Raw genomic sequence first — 19,889 nt, forward strand, 5'->3', positions numbered from 1 at the left:
TTATACCTTGATGACAACCCAGAATGCCACGTTCAAATTTAGCCAACTTGAACTTAGAGTCATGTGCTAGAAAATTACAGATTAGGAAAAGATCTCTCTTGGCCTGTTCCTTTCGTTATACCACTTCAGGGTCTTGCATCACAGTGCATTTTGTACCTATGCATGTGGACATCCTAACCTAGACATCCAAGCTCCCTTCATACCTTGGTTACATCAATGCCTTGGCAACTCCTTGGGACATGTAGTGCATATGCCAGCAAATGATCTGCCCTGTAAGGCAAGAACCCAGGGAAGATACCCAAGTTGAATTTGGAAGTGGTCTGTGGGGCCATTTGGGTAGAAAAATGCAGGGAGGGTGACCTGAAATACCATCTAGTGGTGGAGAGGCTGATTCTGGGTGGGCATGTCCACTTGATTCCAGGGACTCCTTGCTGCATGTAAAGGTATGTGGCTGTAGGAGGACCAGAGCAGGACCCACCCTCTAAACATGGGCCACCAATCCACCTTACCTGTGTCTAAGAATGGTATTATAACAGATCATGTTAGAAAATTTCTAGGAGTGATACATTCTCAAATATAGGAAGTTCATCAAATACCAGGTAAAAGAAGTAAAAGTAAATCCACAATTCGAGGCATCTTCATGAAACTGCACAAAACAGAAGACCAAGAAAAGATCTTAAAAGCAGCAAAAGAGAATTACCCACAAAGTAAGTTAGATTGACAAATCAACAGATATCTTCTCTTTTTCCTTTTTATGTGTGTTTTAAATATATGTGTGTGTGTGTGTGTGTGCATGTGTATAGATAGATAGATAGATAGATAGATAGATAGATAGATAGATAGATAGATATTTAACAGTCCCATGTGTGGAGGGCTGACTTTCAGTAGAACACATCGAGTGAGCTGCTCCGCTCCAGAAGCACTTCCTCCAAGTCTGGGTTAGCACCAGGGACCACACAAATGAGCATCGCCTTATGGGCAAGGGGGCTGTGATAATGGTTTGGCTTTCTGTCCCCACGCAAATTTCATCTTGAATTATAATATCCAGGTGTTCAGGGAGAGACCTGGTAGGAACTGATTGGATTAAGGGGGTGGTTTTCTTCATGTTCTCCTGATAGTGAGTTCTCACGACATCTGATGATTTTATAAGTGTTTGATATTTCCTCCTACACAACACTCTTCTCTCTCCTGCTGCCTTGTGAAGAAAGTGCCTACTTCCCCTGCATCTTCTGCCATGATGGTAAGTTTCCTGAGGCCTCCTAGGCATACAGAACTGTGAGTCAATTGAACTTATTTCTTTTATAAATTGCCCAGTCTCAAGTACTGTTTTTGTTTTTGTTTTTGTTTTGAGACAGAGTTTCACTCTGTCACCCAGGCTGGAGTGCAGTGGTGTGAGCTCAGATCACTGCAACCTCCACTTCCTGGGTTCAAGTGATTCGCCTGCCTCAGCCTCCCCGGTAGCTGGGATTACAGGCGCCCACCACCATGCCTGGCTAATTTTTGTGTTTTTAGTAGAGACAGGGTTTCATCATGTTGGCCAGGCTGGTCTTGAACTCCTAACCTCAAGTGATCCGCCCTCCTTCCCAAAGTGGTGGGATTACAGGTGTGAACCACCATACCCAGTATAGAATCTTTAACCCACAAAATTCTTTGAAGAGTCATCTGTGTGAAATAAAGCCATTTTCAGATAAACAAACTGACAGTTTTCTACCAACAGAAAATCTAGTGAAGTGAAATCATTAAAGGAAGAGAAGATTGCTCCAGAAGGACAGTGTGCTGTGCAAAAGGAAATAGTTAAATGAATTGTGACTATGTGGGTAAAAAATTGGCCTATATTAGGCTGTGCGTGGTGGCTCACGCCTGTAATCCCAGCACTTTGGGAGGCCAATGTGGGCGGATTAAGAGGTTAGGAGATCAAGACCATCCTGGCTAAAATGGTGAAACCGCTTTTCTACTAAAAATACAAAAAAAAAAAATTAGCCGGGCCTGGTGGCATGTGCCTGTAGTCCCAGCTACTCTGGAGGCTGAGACAGGAGAATGACATGAACCTGGGAGGTGGAATTTGCAGTGAGCCAAGATCGTGCCACTGCGCTCCCGTCCCGGTGACAGAGTAAGACTCTGTCTCAAAACAAACAAACAAACAAAAATTGCATGTATTAGATGATGATAAGATAGTATTTTTGAAGTTAACAAAAAACATAACTAAAATACTAGAGAACAAGTCCAAGGAGGTTGAAACATTTGAAATGTCCTAAGTTCTTGTACTATTGGGAGACAGGGTTAGGATATTAACTATACGCATTTTTAATTATGCAAAGTAAATTTCAAAATAGCCACTAAATTATTAGAATTCATAACTTCTAAACCAGAAGAAAAGAAAAAAATAGAATAAGAAAAAATTAAGATACTTTTTTCTTAAAGGCAAAAAAGGCCAAAACAAAACCATAGGAAAAGTAGAACAAATAGGAAGAAAAAAATTGGATAATAGAAACAAGCCCACAATAAACAAATAATTACATGTAAATGAACTGAGGTTACTGGTTAATGATGGACAAAAAAGTCAGCCATGTTTCATTTACAAGACACACTAAAACATAAGGGCACAGAAAGGTTAAAGATAAAGTTGAAAAAAAACTCTTAGAGGTAACTATTAACTAAAAGAAATCTGTGGAAATTAACATTTAACAAAGACTTTTCAAGATAAAACACCTTATTAGGGCTAGATATGGTCATCATTTAATGATAAAAGGGTATGCCTTGTACAATAGCTGTCTGTTGCCTGTAATCCCAGCACTTTGGGAGGCTGAGGTTGGAGGATCGCTTGAACCCAGGAGTTCAAGAGCAGCCTGGGCAACATAGCAAGACCTTGTGTCTATAAATAATTAAAAAATTAGCTGGGGGTCGTGGCGCACTCCTGTGGTCACAGCTACTTGGAGGCTGAGGTGGGAGAATCTCTTGAGCCCAGGCAATTGAGCCTGCAGTGAGTGGAGATCCAGCCTGTGTGACAGAGCAAAGCCCCATTAAAAAAATAAAAAGCATTGGCCAGGCATGGTGGTGCATCATGATGTAGTCCCAGCTACTAAGGAGGCTGACGTGGGAGAATCACTTAAGCCCAGGAGTTCCAGGTTATAATGAGCTATGATCCGGTCACTGCTTGCTAGCCTGAGTGACAGAGCAAACCCTATTTCCTTTCCCTTTTTATGTTTTTTAATTCCCTACAAATGAACAATAACAAAACAAAATGCTCAACTCAACAAAACTAGATAATTTTAAATTTACATGCAGGCCAGTGTGGTAATGGCCTGTAATCCCAACACTTTGGGAGGCCAAGGCAGGAGGACTGCTTGACTCCAGGTGTTGGAGACCACCCTGGCCAACACAGAAAGACCCCATCTCTAAAAAAGAAAAAAGTAAAAACAAACAAAACAACCTTACACACATTTAATAAAGTATCCGAAACTATAAATGGGATAAATGAACAGAATTACAGGAAGAAATGAAGAAATCCATCATCATAGTACATTCAGTACTGTTTCTCCCTCTCAACTATTGATAGCCAACACATGTCAGTATGTCAGGAATACTTCTCCAAATCCTTACTTAAAGCCGTCAATTTTAAGAGGACAAGGTGCCAATATTTTCTAATGAGTGTTCAAAAATGCTTGTTCAGTGTGAAAGATGAGAATGCACAAACCAAAATAGCTGTAATACACACAGCAAATCCTAATTCTGTGGAAAGCTAGTAAAAGGCACACAAGCCTTTCTTTTTTGAAAGTAACTTCCAGCTATTCCAAGATAGCTGAATAGGAATAACTCCGGTCTGCAGCTCCCAGCGTGATCGATGCAGAAGATGAGTGATTTCTGCATTTCCAACTGGGGTACCTGGTTCATCTCACTAGGACTGCTTGGACAGTGGGTGCAGCCCACAGTGGGTGAGCTGAAGCAGGGTGAGACATCACCTCACCAAGGAAGTGCAAGGGGTCAGGGGATTTCAATTTCCTAGCCAAGGGAAGCTGAGACAGACTGTACCTGGAAAAATGGGACACTTCCACCCAAATACTGTGCTTTTCCAGTAGTCTTAGCAAATGGCACACCAGGAGATTATACCCTCCACCTGGCTCGGCAGGTCCCATGCCCATGGAGCCTTGCTCGCTGCTGGTGCAGCAGTCTGAGATCATCCTGCAAGGCAGCAGCCTGTCAGGGGAAGGGGCATCCACCATTGCTGAGGCTTGAGTAGGTAAACAAAGCGGACTGCAAAGCTCGAACTGGGTGGAGCCCACTGCAGCTCAGCAAGGCCTGTTGCCTTTGTAGACTCCATCTCTGGAGGCAGGGCATAGCTGAACAAAAGGCAGCAGAAACATCTGCAGACTTAAACATCCCTGTCTGACAGCTCTGAAGAGAGCAGTGGTTCTCCCAGCATGGAGTTTGAGCTCTGAGAACAGACAGACTGCCTCCTCAAGTGGGTCCCTGACCCCCGTGTAGCTGGAGGTCTCTCCCAGTGGGGGCCGACTGACACCTCACACAGGCGGGCACCCGTCTGGGACAAAGTTTCCCCAGGAAGGATCAGGCAGCAATATTTGCTGTTCTGCAGCCTCCGCTGGTGATACCCAAGAAAACAGGGTCTGGAGTGGACCTCCAGCAAACTCCAACAATTCTGCAGCTGAGGGACCTGTTAGAAGGAAAACTAATAAACAGAAATGAATAGCACCAACATCAACAAAAAGGACATCCATTCCAAAACCCCATCTGTAGGTCAACAACATCAAAGACCAAAGGTAGATAAAAACCACGAAGATGAGGAGAAACCAGAGCAGAAAAGCTGAAAATTCTAAAAACTGGACTGTCTCTTCTCCAAAGGATCACAGCTCCTTGCCAGCAAGGGAACAAAGTTGGACAGAGAATGACTTTGAGAAGCTGATAGAAGTAGGCTTCAGAAGGTCGGGAATAACATACTTCTCTGAGCTAACGAAGGATTTTTGAACCCATCGAAAGGAAGCTAAAAACCTTGAAAAAAGATTAGAAGAATGACTAAAATAAACAGTGTAGAGAAGACCTTAAATGACCTAATGGAGCTGAAAACCATGGCATGAGAACTACGTGACATATGCACAAGCCTAAATAGCCTATTCAGTCAAGTGGAAGAAAGGGTATCAGTGATTGAAGATCAAATTAATGAAATAAAGTGACAAGAGAAGTTTAGAGAAAAAAGATTAAAAAGAAATGAACAAAGCCTCCAAGAAATATGGGACTATGTGAAAAGACCAAATCTATGTCTGATTGGTGTACCTGAAAGTGATGGGGAGAAGGGAACCAAGTTGGAAAACACTCTTCAGGATATTATCCAGGAGAACTTCCCCAACCTAGCAAGCAGGCCAACATTCAAATTCAGGAAATACAGAGAACACCACAAATATATTCCTCAAGAAGAGAAACCCCAAGACGCATAATTGTCAGATTCACCAAGGCTGAAATGAAGGAAAAAATGTTAAGCACAGCCAGAGGGAAAGGTCGGGTTACCCACAAAGGGAAGCCCATCAGACTATCAGAGGATCTCTCAGCAGAAACTACAAGTTAGAAGAGAGTGGGGCCAATATTCAACATTCTTAAAGGAAATAATTTTCAACTCAGAATTTCATATCCAGCCAAAAGCTTCATAAGTGAAGGAGAAATAGAATCCTTTACAGACAAGCAAATGCTGAGAGATTCTGTCACCACCAGTCCTGCCTTACAAGAGCTCCTGAAGGAAGCACTAAACATGGAAAGGAACAACCGGTACCAGCCACTGCAAAATCATGCCAAATTGTAAAGACCATCAATGCTACGAAGAAATGGCATTAACTAATGGGCAAAATAACCACCTAACATCATAATGACAGGATCAAATTCACACATAACAATGTTAACCTTAAACGTAAATGGGCTAAATGCCCCAATTAAAAGACACAGACTGGTAAATTGGATAGAGTCAAAACCCATCAGTGTGCTGTATTCAGAAGATCCATCTCACACATAGGCTGAAAATAAAAGGCTGGAGGAATATCTACCAAGCAAATGGAAAGAAAAATAAGGGGGGGGTTTGCAATCCTAGTCTCTGATAAAACAGACTTTAAACCAACAAAGATCAAGAGAGACAAAGAAGGCCATTACATAATGGTAAAGGGATCAATTCAATAAGAAGAGTTAACTACCCTAAACATATATGCACTCAACACAGGAGCACCCAGATTCATAAAGCAAGTCTTTAGAGACCTACAAAGAGACTTAGACTCCCACACTATAAAAATGGGAGACTTTAACACCCCATTGTCAACATTTAGACAGATCAACGAGACAGAAGGTTAACAAGGATATCCAGGACTTGAACTCAGCTCTGCACCAAGCAGACCTAATAGACATCTTCCAGAGGTACAAAGAGGCGCTGGGACCATTCCTTCTGAAACTATTCCAATCAATACAAAAAGAAGGAATCCTCCTTAACTCATTTTATGAGGCCAGAATCATCCTGATACCAAAGTCTGGCAGAGACACAACAAAAAAAGAGAATTTTAGACCAATATCCCTGATGAACATCGATGCAAAGATCGTCAATAAAATACTGGCAAACTAAATTCAGCAGCACATCAAAAAACTTATCCACCACGATCAAGTCAACTTTATCCCTGGGATGCAAGGCTGGTTCAACATACTTTGAATCAATAAATGTAATCCATCACATAAACAGAACCAACTGACATAAACTCATGATTATCTCAATAGATGCAGAGCAGGCCTTCAGCAAAATTCAACAGCCCTTCATGCTAAAAACTCTCAATAAACTAGGTATTGATGGAACATATCTCAAAATAATAAGACCTATTTATGACCAATCCACAGCGAATATCATATTGAATGGGCAAAAGCTGGAAGCATTGCCTTTGAAAACTGGCACAAGACAGGGATGCCCTCTCTCACCACTCCTATTCAACATGGTGTTGGAAGTTCTAGCCAGAGCAATCAGGCAAGAGAAAGAAATAAAGGGTATTCAATTAGGAAAAGAGGAAGTCAAATTGTCCCTGTTTGCAGATGACATGATTGTATAATTAGAAAACCCCATCATCTCAGCCCAAAATCTCCTTAAACTGATAAGCAACTTCAGCAAAGTCTCAGGATTCAAAATCAATGTGCAAAAATCACAAGCATTCCTATACATCAATAACAGACATACAGAGAGCCAAATCATGAGTGAAATCCCATTCACAATTGCTACAAAGAGAATAAAATACCTAGGAATTCAACTTACAAGGAATGTGAAGGACTTCTTCAAGGAGAACTACAACGACTGCTCAATGAAATAAAAGAGGACACAAACAAATGGAAGAACAGTCCATGCTCATGGATAGGAAGAATCAATATTGTGAAAATGGCCATACTGCCCAAGGTAATTTATAGATTCAATGCCATCCCCATCAAGCTACCAATGATTTTCTTCACAGAATTGGAAAAAAATTACTGTAAAGTTCATATGGAACTAAAAAAGAGCCCACATTGCCAAGACAATCCTAAGCCAAATAACAAAGCTGGATCACGCTACCTGACTTCAAACTATACTATAAGGCTACGGTAACCAAAACAGCATGGTACTAGTACCAAAACAGAGATACAGACCAATGGAACAGAACAGAGGCCTCAGAAATAACACCACACGTCTACAACCATCTGATCTTTGACAAACCTGACAAAAACAAGAAATGGGAAAAGGATTCCCTATTTAATAAATGGTGTTGAGAAAACTGGCTAGCCATATGTAGAAAGCTGAAACTGGATATCTTCCTTACACCTTATATAAAAATTAATTCAAGATAGATTAAAGACTTAAATGTTAGACCTAAACCCATAAAAACACTAGAGGAAAACCTAGGCAATACCATTCAGGACATATGCATGGGCAAGGACTTCATGACTAAAGCACCAAAAGCAATGGCAACAAAAGCCAAAACAGACAAATGGGATCTAATTAAACTAAAGAGCTTCTGCACAGCAAAACAAACTACCATCAGAGTGAACAGGCAACTTACGGAATGGGAGAAAATTTTTGCAATCTACCCATCTGATAAAGGGCTAATATCCAGAACCTACAAAGAACTTAAACAAATTTACAAGAAAAAAATCAAACAATGCCATCAAAAATTGGGCAAAGTATATATACAGACATTTCTCAGAAGAAGACATTTATGCAGTCAACAGACACATGAAAAAATGCTCATCATCACTGGTCGTTAGAGAAATGGAAATCAAAACCACAACGAGATACCATCTCACAGCAGTTAGAATGGCAATCATTAAGAAGTCAGGAAACAACAGATGCTGGAGAGGATATGGAGAAATAGGAACACTTTTACACTGTTGGTGGGAGTGCAAAGTAGTTCCACCACTGTGGAAGACAGTGTGGCAATTCCTCAAGGATCTAGAACTAGAAATGGCATTTGACGCAGTGATCCCATTACAGAGTATATACCCAATAGATTATAAATCAAGCTACTATAAAGACACATGCACACATGTGTTTATTGTGGCACTATTCACAATAGCAAAGAATTGGGTCCAACCCAAATGTCCACCAATGATAGCCTGCATTAAGTAAATGTGGCACATATACACCATGGAATACTAAGCAGCCATAAAAAGGATGAGTTCATGTCCTTTGCAGGGGCATGGATGAAGCTGGAAACCGTCATTCTGAGCAACGTGTCACAAGGATAGCAAACCAAACACCACTTATTCTCACTCATAGGTGGGAATTGAACAATGAGAACACTTGGACACAGGGCGGAGAACATCACACACTGGGGCCTGTCATGGGGTGGGGGGCAGGGGGAGGGATAGCATTAGGAGAAATACCTAATGTAAATGACGAGTTAATGGGTGCAGCAATCCAACCTGGCACATGTATCCCCATGTAACAAACCTGCATCTTGTGCACATGTACCCTTAGAACTTAAAGTGTAATTTAAAAAAAAAAAAGTAACTTCCAATATTTTTACTATTAGCACTCTCTGAAGAAGTGTTTGTGGTGGTCGTGGTGGTGGGGGGAGGGTGGTCTGTGTTTGTTGAGGGGGGGGCGGGTATAGGGCTGGACCCTGAGATGGACAAGACAAACAGGAAGGAAATGTGAACATTTCATTAATATTCATTTTTAAAAGATTCACTGAACACTTACTACGTGCAAACAGGCACTCTACTAATTAACAGCCATTTCAGATTTTCAGAGTGCAAAGGGCCTCAAGAACAAATGATTTATTTTTATTTTTTTGAGACAGGGTCTTGTTCTGTCTCACACCCTGCAGTGCAGTGGCATGATCACCGCTCACTGTAGCCTCCACCCCCTGCTCCAGAGCTCAAGTAATTCTCTCACCTCAGCCTCCACAGTAGCTGAAACCACAGGCTTGAACAACCACGTCTGGCTCATATTTTTATTAATTGTAGAGACCGGGGTCTTGCAACATTGCCCAGGCTGGTCTGGATCTCCTGAAACTGCCTTTGCAAAATTATAACTAAGGAAACTATAGCAGTGAAAGAAATCAGACCTAACCGACTCCATTTTGCTTCTAACTTTTAAGCTGTCTTTGTTCATTCCTGAGCCCAGGCTGAACCAACTTAGGAAGGAATTCAGTTTATGGTTTGACTCTGAAACAAAATTGATAATATCCCTTTTCCAAAAAAACTGCTTTCTTGCCTGGGGACTAGTCTGCCTTTGCAGGACTAACAGATTAGCTACAAGATTAGAAATTACAGTTTAGAGGTCATGTAGCCTCTGGCTCCAAGTGTCTGAATCTCCCCACATTGCTCCTGGGGATAACATCACTATTGTAAAATCTAAGATAAGTGCTTGACATATTTTGCAGACCCTGCTTTCCATGGATCAGCTGAAACCACCCAGATTGGTAATTTGGCCCAATCAGTTCTGCCATCCTACCCAGGCACAGAAAACAGCAAGAAAAACTCACTTCTACCCACTATGAGTCCATCTCCAACCTGACCCATCAGCACTCACTACTTCCCAAGCCCCCATTCGCCAAATTATCTTTAAAAAATTTGATGACTGGTTGGGGAGACTATTTGAGTAAGAATAAAACTCCAGTCACCTGCACAGCCAGCTCTGCATGAATTACTCTTTCTCTATTGCAATTCCCCTGTCTTGATAAATGGGCTCCCCATCAGCAGCAGGCAAAGTGAATCCCAATATTGGGTGGTTACACTTCTAGGCTCAAGCAATCCTGCTGTCCAGCTTCCCAAAGTGCTGGGATTACAGGCGTGAGCCACCACGTCCAACTAGAACAAATGATTTCTTAAAAGCAACTCAGATATTTAAATATTATTTAAAACTGTTTCTAGACAAATCGGAGTGACTTTGGGACAAGAATATGGTCGCGGGACTTTGAACTCAGGCAGTGAAGACACCTATGAGCCATCAGTGGGGTCCTACGGCAGACGCGGAACTGTTCTGCCTTGCAGGCGAAAGTGTGGTCAGCTATATCGGAGCGCCATGGGGGCCTGAGTGGCGCATCTGCGCAGGCGCCGGGCTCCTAAGTATACCCAGGAACTGACCCTGATCTCTCTTTTCGCGGTTAGACATGGTAAGTGTGAGTCTGTCGCTGCTGTCCTGATGGGCTGGTAGCAGACAGGGTCGGGTAGGGTTGAGTAGGGTTAAGCACACTGGTCACCTTAGGATTGGTTTCCTGGTGCTGGAGAATGATTAAGACACAGGCCTTGGAAGATTTTTTGAGTGTGAAATATTACTCAGCATTTTTTTGCAGACCTCGCGGGCAATGCCGCTTCTGATTTTATCCAGGCCTTCTGTAGGGAGGACCTGTTAGAGTTGAGCAGCCCGATTTCTTAACCCCTCTAAAAAGCTGGGGCTGACTGGTGGTTTTTTTTTATTTTTTATTTTTTATTTTTTATTTTTTTGGAGGGGGGTGTCAAAAATTTATTTAAAATCGTTAGTGATGTGGTCTCGCTTTAAGATTTTTAGTGGGATCAGAGGAAAATTCGGTACTTAATCACTTCTGGTAATCTTCACGACCTATTATAATGACTGCTGTGTACTCTCAATGAGGAAGATATAGATAGGAAAAGAACTAGAGCCGCATCACATGGGGACTTCTGCAAATACAGAGACTCGGATTAAAGGTGGAGAAGATGGAGCTAAAGGAACTACTTATTTAATACATTTGAACAACTTTTGGGGTACTTAGAAGGTGCTTTGAAACCTGCATTTGGTTAAGCAAGAATTCGCTTGCAAATTAAGGGCTAGTTAGATTTAAATATATATATGCTCTCTGCCACATGTAAACCATAAGTTGTCCTGAAATGATAGGCTTTGATATTCTATGGTGTTTATTTTTTACTTACCTTTTTGAATGAAAAGTGAACAACAAGCAATGCTGGTGGTAATTTTTTGGGTCAATGATGAGCTGGCATGTATTCTGAATCTAAAGTTGATTATTAATACTTTAGCTCTTGAATTACTCTGAGACCTGAAAATTACCTGAATCGTGACTAAGATGGAGCTCGAATGACTTAAGTTCTTTTTTGTTAGATACAATTTTTTTTTTTTTTTTTTGGTTTTGTTTTTGAGTCAGGGTCTCCCGTCGCCCAGGATGGAGTGCAGTGGTACAACCTCAGTTCACTACAGCCTTAATTTTCCGGCCTCAAGCGATCTTCTACCTCAGCCTCCCTAGTTAGTTACAATTTTTAAATGGAACATTTTCCTATTACAAAATGAAACGAAGTGAAAATTGAGATGTATGTTGACTCTATGCTGTGGGGCAGAAGAACATTGTAGAGGTAAACATTGATGGATTGCTGCTTTTTTATTTTGAAAGGGCACTCCACAGAAGGATGTTATTATCAAGTCAGATGCACCAGACACCCTATTATTGGAGAAACATGCAGATTATATCGCATCCTATGGCTCAAAGAAAGATGATTATGTATGTATGATTTTATGTTGGAAAGTTTATTTTAAAGAAGTGTGACAGTCATAAGCAGTGATACAGTATTTATTTTTTATGTCTTAAAATGGCAGTCCAACTCCATGCAGAGAACTGAGGATGTGCTTTGCCTTTGAACTTCAGTTAAGTGTGCTTTGGACTCTGAGATTGTGGGCTTATTAGAATCGCAGTATTCACTTATACTGAGAGGGCTTGCCAGACAAAGTAGATAAGGGTTTGAGGTACAAAACGGGTTTCCCTTTTTGTTGTTAGGAGTAATACTTTCAAGGTCAATGATGTTTTGGCATGTATTATCTGAATCTATTGCTGATGTGTAATAACACTTTAGCTCTAGAATTACTCTGAGACCTTGAAAAAGTTTTACCTTAAATTTTTAAATTTTGAGGAAAACTCTCTGGGACAATCTTAGCAAAAAGTAGGAAACAACTTAGTTAAGAGTAAATGTTTTTCCCTGTAGTATCCAAACTCAGTTGTCTTAAGCTTATCTACCTATTTGTCGGATGTATGTATTAATTTTTTACTTAAGTGTTAGGTTCCCATAACCTTGAAAATACTCTAGTAGCAACGTTGAAAATACTCTAATAGCAATCATGGAGTTAAGGCCATATGGATGGGGCTGGACTCATTTCTGCCTTTATCTGCTATCTATGCCCTGAATTTGGGTTAGTAACAAATTAAAAATGCACCAACTGTTAAAAAAAACTTCTTTTTTTCTTTTTGGGAGATATAACCTCACTTTGTTGCCCAGACTGGAGGACAGCGATGCAATCTGGGTTCACTGCAACCTCCACCTCCTGGGTTTAAGTGAGCCACCTGAATAGCTGGGATTACAGGCACATTCTACCACGCCCAGCTAGTTTTTGTGTTTTTGGTAGAGACGGAGTTTTGCTATGTTGGCCAGAATGGTCTCAAACTCCTGACCTCAAGTGATCTGTCTGCCCGAGCTTCCCAAAGTACTGGGATTACAGGCAGGAGCCACCACCCAGCCACAAAACTTCTTAAAATGTAATGCATTGTTGAGTGTGGGAAAAATTTGTTTCTGGAATCCTAATACTAATTTTCGTCTATCATTGATTAGCCACTGTTTTATCTGGGCATAGACATCTTTAGAATGTTTAGGGCATTTTGATTTTTCATGAAGTTATATAATTTACTAATATATAATAAGTTTTGTACAGAGTCCACGTTAAAATAGATGTCTGATAAATATAGTATAGGTACTCGGAAAGAAATACTGTCCCTGAACTTCACTGATGAAAAAGGTAGACGCTTTTCTGTCTTTGGCTCATGGGAGAAACTAATGCCCTGTTTGTATTGTCAGTCATAGATGAACTAATCCTGTGCTTCTCAGATAATTGTTTTTTTTTCTGATTAATAGTTGTGTCTGAAGATGGCTTCTAACATTGAGCGGCACAAATTTTAAACTCAATACTGATTAGTACCATTAAGGTCAGGAGAGGTAAAAATAGCAGCATGGCTAATAAGTTAGCTTTGTATTTGATCTCTTCATAACCAGTTATCAGTTCAAACTGACACATTTAAGAAATTGTGTATTCTTTTAGGAATACTGTATGTCTGAGTATTTAAGAATGAGTGGCATCTATTGGGGTCTGACAGTAATGGATCTCATGGGACAACTTCATCGCATGAATAGAGAAGAGATTCTGGCATTTATTAAGTCTTGCCAACATGAATGTGGTGGAATAAGTGCTAGTATCGGACATGATCCTCATCTTTTATACACTCTTAGTGCTGTCCAGGTAAATACTAATTAAAATTGCGACGATCTTGATAGTGTGTTCTCTTACTTCAGAGTTGGAAATTGAAACTATTAGGATTTGGTCAAAAAGTTTTGTTACAAGTGAAGCTGTCCTACAAGGTCAATGATGTAATGGCATGTATTAGCTGAATCCAAAATTGATGTGAGTTTCTAAAATTACACTGAGACCTTGGAGGGTAAAATTTTTATCTTCAGTATGTGTAAATACTGTTAAATAGATAAGTGGATCTATTTGATTTTGGTATTAGTGAACATCTACCTGGTGGTTTAAAGTCTTTCTGTGCTGGGTGCTGAGATGGGAAGATCAGGACTTTGTGTGTATATGAGTTAGTATAATTGAGCATCTTGGAATGCCAAGTTAAAATTTATATGTAGAAAAATTGTACTTTAAAGATTTGGGTTTTGATAATATCTAATTTTATTCAATAACAGGAGAGTCTGCATATTTGAGAAAAGGCTATACACAGAGACAAAAGGACTGCTTGGCAACTTAAAAAGAGTTGAGCATAAGATCATTAGAATCAACCTGAAAGGGGTATTTACCTAATACTTGTCTTTTTTGCAGATTCTTACACTGTATGACAGTATTAATGTTATCGACGTAAATAAAGTTGTGGAATATGTTAAAGGTCTACAGAAAGAAGATGGTTCTTTTGCTGGAGATATTTGGGGTAATGTCAGATTTAGTCCATTCTACCCAAAATACCAATATTAAAATGTACTGGTTTTGCTAGTAACCAGTTTATAAGTTTTTCATCTTTTCAGGTCCCACTAAGCAGCTGGTCTAACTGGAGTTAATGGTCTGCTGGAACTTCCAGCATGCACTGTGGTAGTTATATCAGCATACAGGAGCACTGGAACAGAGGGGGCCAGTCTAAAAGATAAGGTAGGTGGAATTTTTTTTCCCCAGTATTTGGTGGCTTTGTAAAGTTTTTTAAAAACTACTTGCTGGAAAGGGAAAAAACTTTTAAAAAAACTTTACAAACTTGCTGAATATTTGAGTGGAGGGAGGGAATAGAATTTTATTTGATAAATGTAGATAATCTCTGCTTTAGGGATGAACACAGTGCAGGCCAGAGAGACCAGCTGCTTCATGGGATGTGAAAAATCTACTTTTATAAAGTAGGGTAAGTTTACTTGCATTATTAGAAATTGACTAATACTTTTGGTTCTATTGATTTTCTTGTCTTTCTGGGCATTCTTTAAGCAACTTAAGATAATTTGCTGTTACTTTTTTGTGGCAGGGTCTTGCTCTGTCCAGGCTGGAGTGCAGTGGTACAATCACTGCCCTCTGCAGCCTTGACAGTCCACGCTTGTGATCCTCAGGCCTCAGCCTCCTGAGTAGCTGGGACTATATAGGCTCATACCATCACAGGCAGCTATTTGGTTGTTTATTTATTTATTTTTTGGTGCGGGGAGGCAGAGTTGCTGAGGTTGCAGAGCTCTGTTGCCCAGGCTGGAGTGCAGTGGTGCAATCTTGGCTCGCTGCAACCTCCACCTCCCAAACTCAAGCAGTTCTGCCTCAGCCTCCAGAGTAGCTGAGACATGCACCACAACACCTGGCTGGCTTTTGTATTTTTAGTAGAGATGGGGTCTTCTGGCCTCATGTGATCCTGCTGCCTTGGCCACCAAAAGTGCTGAGATTTCAGGCCTGAGCCACAGTGCCCAGCCCCAGCTAATTTTTTAAAAAAGTTTTTTGTAGAGATGGGGTCCCGCTTTGTTACCTAGGCTAGTCTCAAACTCCTAGGCTCAAGTGATTCTCCCACCTCAGCCTCCCAAAGTGTTGGGATTATAGGCCAGAGCTACTGTGCCTGGTCAATTTGCTGTTATTTTTGACAAAGGAATTTTCTTGGGAAGTAAAGGCACTTTAGATTTAGCTTTCCTCCTGACCTCCCTAAAGTAAAAGTTAAGCTTGAACTCAATTTAAAGTAGTAGTTGTGCAAAGTTTGTTTTTAGATGACTCATGTATGATTTGGTAACACCTGCCTTGATTTGATCTCTTTTTATTGTAGGAGAAATTGATACAAGATTCTCTTTTTGTGCGGTGGCAACCTTGGCTTTGTTGGTAAGCTTTGAATATTTGATTGAAATGATTAAAGTTCAGGAATGCTCTGGATTTTTTTTTTTTTTTTTTTTTTTGGTCTGCTGAATACTCTGGAATTTCACAGGCTTTTTTTTTTTTTTTTTTTTTCTGTTTGTAGGGGAAGCTTGATGCTATTAATGTGGAAAAGGCAATTGAATTTGTTTTATCCTGTATGAACTTTGACGGTGGATTTGGTTGCAGACCAGGTTCTGAATCCCATGCTGGGCAGGTAATTTATTAACACAGATGAAAATTTATTGTCATTTTGGAAGCAAGTATAGTGAAATAGGAAAATGGGTTATTTCGGTGTTTGTCAAATACACCTAAAGTTAATGACTGTAATATGGCATCTTACATAAGAATTGCTTAGTTGCTATCATTACTTTGCTTTGTATACTATATACCTTTCTCTGTCAGTGGATCCCTCTGACCTGAGCAAACATAACTGGGTTCGTAAGCACCAAAACACATTTTTTTCCACTAATTTTTCAATAACCATACAGATAAAAAAACACACACACACATTTTTCTTTCTGCCCTGAGATAAATGATGAATCTCCTTTCTTGTGTCAGAGAACACTGAATATGTGAATAGCTGTGATTTACTAACCATGAAGAAATTTTGACAATAATATTTCAGTACAGAATTGCATACTAGTAATAGTTTGCTTGGTTTTGTTCAGATATGTGGTATTAATACGTGTTTGGAATTTTAAGTGTCAGATCAAGAAGAAAACCTTAAGATATAAAGTAGTGTTTTAGTAATTTGAGTAGTTTTATCACTTTTACTGTCAAGGAATTATTATACACATATACTTTATGTCTGTAATTTTAGATCTATTGTTGCACAGGATTTCTGGCTATTACAAGTCAGTTGCATCAAGTAAATTCTGATTTACTTGGCTGGTGGCTTTGTGAACGACAGTTACCTTCAGGCGGGCTCAATGGAAGGCCAGAGAAGGTATTGTTTGATAAGCTGTGTTCTGCTGGCTTTAGAACCTTGAGTGAATGCTGCTGCTTTGTCTTGCCTATTTCAATGTTGTAAATTGGCCATGAACTTATTTATTACCTTTCCCTCTTGCAAATTTTCAGTAATACGTCCTACTAAAAGACTCCCCTTGGCAAAAGTAGAGCCCCATGAGTTGAAATACTCATTGATCCTGATGTCCATTTCCAGACAGTCTTGTACAGGAATCTCCATGTTTAAGGACAGTTGGTTTTGGCAAATTGGATTTTTTAAAAATTAGGCTACAGAATTTTTGTTTGCAATCTTCTTATTTAACGAATACCCAGATAATTTGGTTTGGAGAGAGGATTATTATTAAATTTTCCTCCACATGATAGGTCTCTCTGTATCAGGTCTGTAAGGGACAAACAGTGAATACTCATTTGCAACTTTGTAATTTTCCTGTAGAGCAAGTGCAGCCATAAGCGGTAAGAAATGAATGGGTATGACTGTGTTCCAATTAAAATTATTATGGACAGATATACTCATATTTCATGTCAGATTTTTTTTTTTTTTTTTTTTTTTTTTTTTGAGGTGGAATCTTGCTCTGTTGCCCAGGCTGGAGTGAAGTGGCGCCATCTCAGTTCACTGCAACCTCTGCCCCCAGGTTCAAGGAATTCTCCTGCCTCAGCCTCCCGAACAGCTGGGACTACAGGCGCATGGCTAATTTTTGTACTTTTATTAGAGATGGGGTTACATCATATTGGCCAGGCTGGTCTCGAACTCCTGACTTTGTGATCCACCTGCCTCAGCCTCCCATACTGCTGGGATTACAGGCGTGAGCCACTGCGCCTGACCCAGGACTACTTTTTAATGATTTACAAATGTAAAATCTATTCCTACACGATAGTCTAGATTTGACTTAAGGATTGTAGCTTGCTGTGCCCCTGCCCTCTGAATGGGACGTGATGGCACAGTAGCTGGGATTACAGGCATATGCCACCACACCCATCTAATTTTGTATTTTTAGTAGAGATGGGGTTTCACCATGGTCAGGCTGGTCTCAAATCCCTGACCTCAGGTGATCCACCCTCCTCAACCTCCCAAAGTTCTGGGATTATAGGCATGAGTCACCGTGCTCGGCCTGTATTTTTATTTTTAAACCTCAGGTTTTCTGAATAACAATGGGCAGAGAAACACCCGCAGTTGCTGTCTACAATGGAGTGGAATAAAAAACCTGAGGAACTGTCAACAGAAAAATGGGTGGCCGGGCCTGCATTTGCTCACAATCTAGGGCAGCTTCTAATGGGTCTATGCATTATTCAGGGATCTCATTAAAATGCAGCGTTGGGTGGGATTTTCTTCCTTACAGACTTATGTCACCATATTTTGAAGAGCTAGGGTTTAGTTGAATTTTAAGCAGGTGTGTACCCACCTGGACAGTGTGGGTAGAAAAACAGAACTGTACCCATGGATTTCATGATTATACTACTAGCTTCTTGGTTAAGGGGCTGAGTTAGGCATTCGTTGCAGAAAGAAACAAGGTAGATGCATGCTTATCAGTGAGTACTGAGATATTTAGCATGGTTACCTATGAATTGGAGTTTGGTCTCTTCTTACCCATTAATTGATTATCTTTCATTCTAAGCAAGTATTTCATACCCTGCATGTCAGTATATCCCTGGATTTCGTCCCTCCACATGGTTTGACACTTAGAACATCAGATTACCTCAGAGTGACACTTAGTCCACTTTTAAATTGTTCTCAAAATTAGGGAAATAAAAGAGAATGAAATTGTGGCAACTTTTTTCCCTCCTAGTTACCAGATGTATGCTATTCATGGTGGGTCCTGGCTTCCCTAAAGATAATTGGAAGACTTCATTGGATTGATAGAGAGAAACTGCGTAATTTCATTTTAGCATGTCAAGATGAAGAAACGGGGGGATTTGCAGACAGGCCAGGAGATATGGCAAGTAATATTTCTGACATATTTGTATAAATTATTTCAGTGTCGCATTCCTTCATGGTTCCATGGATTTCCAGGGTGGTATTCCAAGTGTTGCTTTGAAAGCAGTATTTTTTTCTATTTATTGTAGAATGTATGAAGGATATAGAACAATCTTAAAGAAATTTCTTCTCGCCTATTGCTAACAAAATTAGTATATGGTAAAGGTCAGGTATTAATGATTTGAAGTTAAAGAAGTTTTCATGTTGTAATCTGTATATAAATTCTTTTTTAAATAGGTGGATCCTTTTCATACCTTATTTGGAATTGCTGGATTGTCACTTTTGGGAGAAGAACAGATTAAACCTGTTAATCCTGTCTTTTGCATGCCTGAAGAAGTGCTTCAGAGAGTGAATGTTCAGCCTGAGCTAGTGAGCTAGATTCATTAAAGTGAAAGCTGCATAGTATAGTTTTGCCATTTTAACATTTCTGTATTTGAAGTGCTTATTAAATCTAAAAATGACTACTGTTAATATTTTGTACATTGTGTTAAATTAATTTTAATAAATTATATAATTATACATATTGTAAAATAAAGACCTGTATTTTATTTTCTGCTTTTTATTCTGAAGTCCTGTTATTCTGACTACAGTTTTTTGTATATACTTTTGTGTCTGTTATTTATGTTCAGTAACTGAGCTAACGTAGAAGAACTCTAGATTTCTACTTGATTTTTCCCCCATGTATACCTTCCATGTGTTCAATAGCAAGTTGATGTAAAATGATTTGTCAACAAGAATGTTAACTGATGAAAGTGGATAGAACCCATACATGAATTAAATGATGCACAAAATAAATGGCTGTTGAAATTTGGAAATGATTCATAGGTTTGAATATGGTTATTCTGAATTGGTCACAGACTTAGGTTAAATGGCAGTCTACCATCTTAAAATGGGGTTGTGATTCGGACTGTACATGTTTTTTTAGCATTTTATATATCAGAATTACCCAAGGAAGGGGTTATCTTCAAATAAGGAAACACTAACAGTTAAGTTGATGGTTGCCACAGTATTTTTTTGCACCTATCTTTTTCTTAAAAAGCTAAAATGGGTACAATTCACTTTTTTTTTTTCTTTTGAGACAGT

General features: G+C 39.8%; 1 protein-coding gene and 3 non-coding genes across 5 annotated transcripts; all 4 read left to right on the top strand.

Moving 5' to 3' along the window:
- Window positions 1-10,524: 10,524 nt before the first annotated feature.
- On the top strand, window positions 10,525-19,621 carry RABGGTB (Rab geranylgeranyltransferase subunit beta). 2 transcript variants are annotated; one of them, XM_010368599.2, is made up of 9 exons: window positions 10,525-10,613; window positions 11,862-11,969; window positions 13,553-13,750; window positions 14,336-14,441; window positions 15,783-15,835; window positions 15,972-16,082; window positions 16,689-16,814; window positions 18,619-18,768; window positions 19,044-19,621. In XM_010368599.2, the coding sequence occupies exons 1-9, from the start codon at window positions 10,611-10,613 to the stop codon at window positions 19,182-19,184; spliced, it is 996 nt and encodes a 331-aa protein (XP_010366901.1). In that variant the 5' UTR covers window positions 10,525-10,610; the 3' UTR covers window positions 19,185-19,621. The 2 variants fall into 2 exon arrangements, with proteins under 2 accessions (XP_010366901.1, XP_010366902.1); XM_010368600.2 differs by lacking the exon at window positions 13,553-13,750.
- On the top strand, window positions 11,438-11,516 carry LOC115892553. The gene has a single exon (XR_004052423.1). It is a non-coding gene; the product is annotated as a small nucleolar RNA SNORD45 (small nucleolar RNA).
- LOC115892552 lies at window positions 12,258-12,341 on the top strand. The gene has a single exon (XR_004052422.1). It is a non-coding gene; the product is annotated as a small nucleolar RNA SNORD45 (small nucleolar RNA).
- LOC115892554 lies at window positions 13,869-13,941 on the top strand. Its single transcript, XR_004052424.1, has one exon. It is a non-coding gene; the product is annotated as a small nucleolar RNA SNORD45 (small nucleolar RNA).
- Window positions 19,622-19,889: the final 268 nt, after the last annotated feature.

The sequence above is a fragment of the Rhinopithecus roxellana genome, chromosome 12 (genome assembly GCF_007565055.1).
Source record: "Rhinopithecus roxellana isolate Shanxi Qingling chromosome 12, ASM756505v1, whole genome shotgun sequence".
Taxonomy (NCBI): Eukaryota; Metazoa; Chordata; class Mammalia; order Primates; family Cercopithecidae; genus Rhinopithecus; species Rhinopithecus roxellana.